This window comes from Zea mays, chromosome 2 (assembly GCF_902167145.1).
Source record: "Zea mays cultivar B73 chromosome 2, Zm-B73-REFERENCE-NAM-5.0, whole genome shotgun sequence".
NCBI lineage: Eukaryota > Viridiplantae > Streptophyta > Magnoliopsida > Poales > Poaceae > Zea > Zea mays.
In genome coordinates this window covers 182,134,319-182,137,152 of record NC_050097.1, presented here as the reverse complement: position 1 = coordinate 182,137,152, position 2,834 = coordinate 182,134,319, and the positions used below count along the sequence as shown (strand labels likewise).

The 2,834-nt window shown below is 58.1% G+C and overlaps 1 protein-coding gene across 1 annotated transcript; it reads left to right on the top strand.

The window, feature by feature from the left end:
* Positions 1-443: 443 nt before the first annotated feature.
* LOC100274777 (uncharacterized) lies at positions 444-2,398 on the top strand. The gene is made up of 3 exons (NM_001149062.2): positions 444-660; positions 938-1,383; positions 1,492-2,398. The coding sequence occupies exons 2-3, from the start codon at positions 954-956 to the stop codon at positions 2,139-2,141; spliced, it is 1,080 nt and encodes a 359-aa protein (NP_001142534.2). The 5' UTR covers positions 444-660; positions 938-953; the 3' UTR covers positions 2,142-2,398.
* Positions 2,399-2,834: the final 436 nt, after the last annotated feature.

Sequence of the window (2,834 nt, the reverse complement as noted above, 5' to 3'; positions counted from 1 at the left end):
GAGGCCGGAGAGCAGCGGTCCGGTTGCACGGGCAAGTGCGCAACGCGGCACGCGGGGGTGCCAGCGCAGGCGGGCGCGTGGCCGTGGCGCCCGCCACGTCGCGCCGTGGGGGCCACGTGTTGCGGCGCGGGCCCGGGCCCCGGACGATGTGGCGCCTTGGCGGGGACACGGGCGACGGGCGCGTGCGAGGTGTCCCCCCGCGCCGTGCGTGGCGCGTGCATGCATTCCTGCATGGCCGCGGCTCCCACGTACGCACGCAGGCGCAAGCCCAGCAGCGCTAGCAGACTCGTTTCCCGCCCTTCCTTGGCCTCGTTGGGTGCGTTGCATTGCATGCCAATTGCCAAGGCAGAAGAGCTCTCTCTCTCTCTCTAGACGAGAGCGCGCGCGTCACCTGTAGCTGTGGGTCAGTCTTATTTAAGAGTGGGCAGGGCCGTTGCCTCAGCTCAGCCTCGTACTCACCATCACCAAGTACACTACAACCCCAGCGATCCCTGTATTCCTGATCTCTCTCTCTCTCTCTCTATCCCTCTGTTTCTTTGGGCTTTGCAGCAATATCTGAGGCCTTTGCTTTCTTCTACATCGCGTTAAGTTCTCATTCAGGATCTAACGTACGTGCTTCGTGCGTTGCCTCCAAGGAAAAAACCCTCTCCATCGTCGTGGGTAAGCACCAAGTAGAACTGTGCAAGGGTTCAGGCATATCATATGCAAAACATCTGAAAACTCGCTCGGTTTTGCCAGCTATATATATATAGTCGAATTCTCGTAGCAGAATGCACACGTCGTCGTGCGTGCATATATATGTAATATGTTTTCTTGTCCATGCATATGCATGCATCCCAGCGCATCCATCGCTTGCTCGTCGTCGCGCGCTAAACAACGGCAACGTGTGCGCGCGGTGTGTACGTACGTTCTAACAGCATGTTGGTTCTACCGACAGCATTGGCAACCGGCCGATGGCGTCTCGGGAAGGAGGAGGAGGTCCGCCGGCGGGCCGCGTGGGCCGGACGCGGGAGTACCGGACGGGCATGCAGACCGAGCTGCTGTCCATCGACGCCCCGCCGTCGGTGAGCCTCTTCGTGCTCTGCGGCGACCGCTTCGAGGCCGCGCACCTGTTCCGGTCGGGGGCCCTGTCGCTGCACATGGCCCGCGTGGAGGGCGTCCCGGTGTCCATGGCCACCTGCGCCGTCGGCGACCACCACTGGATGCTGGCGCGCGACGCCCTCGTGGCGCGCATCGACGCGCGCGCCTTCGTCTTCGAGCTCCCCGGCTTCTTCTACGCCGTCGTCGTGCCGCCCGGCGCCGCGGCGGACAGGAAGTGCGCCACGATGGCCGACATCTTCTCGCGCTTCTGCGCGTACCACGATCTTGCCACCGCCGCCGATGGTACGAGTTCAATGTTCATGGCAGGAGATCGGTACTTCGGATTATATATGCCATCAATGCGTACGTCTCACAGTTTTAGCTGCGCTCGATGGTGTTCTTCCACTCCAGATGGAAACGAACTTGCTGGCGAGGCGGTGAGCACAAACCCGTGGGTCCGTGCCCACGCCGTGATACAGCGCCTCAAGAGGCACGCCTCGCCCGCAGCAGGACGACAGGCCACCGCCGATGACGCGTCGCCGTCGTCCGACCGTGCCAGGCAGATGGAGCGCGCCGTCCGCACGTCCGCGGTCGTCAAGCTACTTACCCGATCCCTGCTGGCTGGCGTGCTCCAGCCCGGCCGCCACCTGACCATCACCACCGGAGGCGGCGGCGGCGGCGCCGCCAATGCCGGCACCAGCTCGCGGCCCTCCACCACAGCAGCGCTGCCAAGCAAATCGGCCGTGTCAGACCTCCTCGACGCTATCGAGACGAACCGGGCCGTGCCGCGCTGCGACACCCGCCGTGCATCCGGTGGCGGACTCGGGTGGTGGAGCCTCAACGTGGAGGGTGTAATGCTGCTGCTCAGGGTCGTCCAGGCGGTGCGGGGAAGGAAGAACCTAGCGGCGCCGGCGGCAGGGGAGAAGAGGCCACGGGACGCGGGACCTGGTCGCGACACCATGAGAGGTGGCGTTATGGGTGGCGGCGGCGCGGCTCGGCGGTGGTGCGGCGGGAGGCCGAGGAAGATTGGGAATACCGTTGGCGCCTGCGGGAGCTCTTAGAATCTTCGGCGCCCAAGGAATATAGTAGTACGAGATTACTACTAGTAACTAGCTAGGGGTTTAGGGTAATTAGGGAACGGTTCGATTTCTTGATCTACTCTTGTCTCTTGTAAGCATCAAATAGATGCATGCGTGGAGATCGGTATGCTTTCAGAATTCAATTATTTGAGTAGTTCTCGCCATCATCAAACAGAGATGCATGCTTGACGATTGGTATGCTTTCAGAATATACTCTTCCCAGCCTCAAATTAAAACGACTTCTAGATTTATGTTAAATCAAATTATTCTATTTTAACTAAATTTATAAAGAACTGCTTCAAATTAAATTCCTCTACTTCAGACTAAATGGACTTACCTCGATTTATCTTATATCAAATTATTCTTTTATAAAGAAAAGTACACATCTCCAACTGGTTTCTAAATATTAGGGTGTGTTTGGCATGGCTCTGCTCCACCACAGAGCAGCTCTACTCTAAAACTCTGGGTGGAGCAGCTCTGCTCCAGAGTTTAGATTGTTTCTCATAATCAGTGGCAATGGCGGGTAAATAACTCAAAACTCCATGACTAGGTTGCTTTTTTGGAGTTTTCAGAGCAGCAAAAGAGGTACTCCAAAAAATTGTACTGCAGCTCCAAAAACTCCATAGAGTTTACAACTCTGGAGTTAGGGTGTTTGGCATGCTCTGGCCAGCTCCT

Excerpts from the sequence above, each read along its gene's own strand:
- LOC100274777 (NM_001149062.2), top strand. The coding sequence starts at position 954 with ATGGCGTCTCGGGAAGGAGGAGGAGGTCCGCCGGCGGGCCGCGTGGGC. Across the intron at positions 1,384-1,491 it reads TCTTGCCACCGCCGCCGATG|ATGGAAACGAACTTGCTGGC; the intron begins GTACGAGTTCAA and ends CTTCCACTCCAG.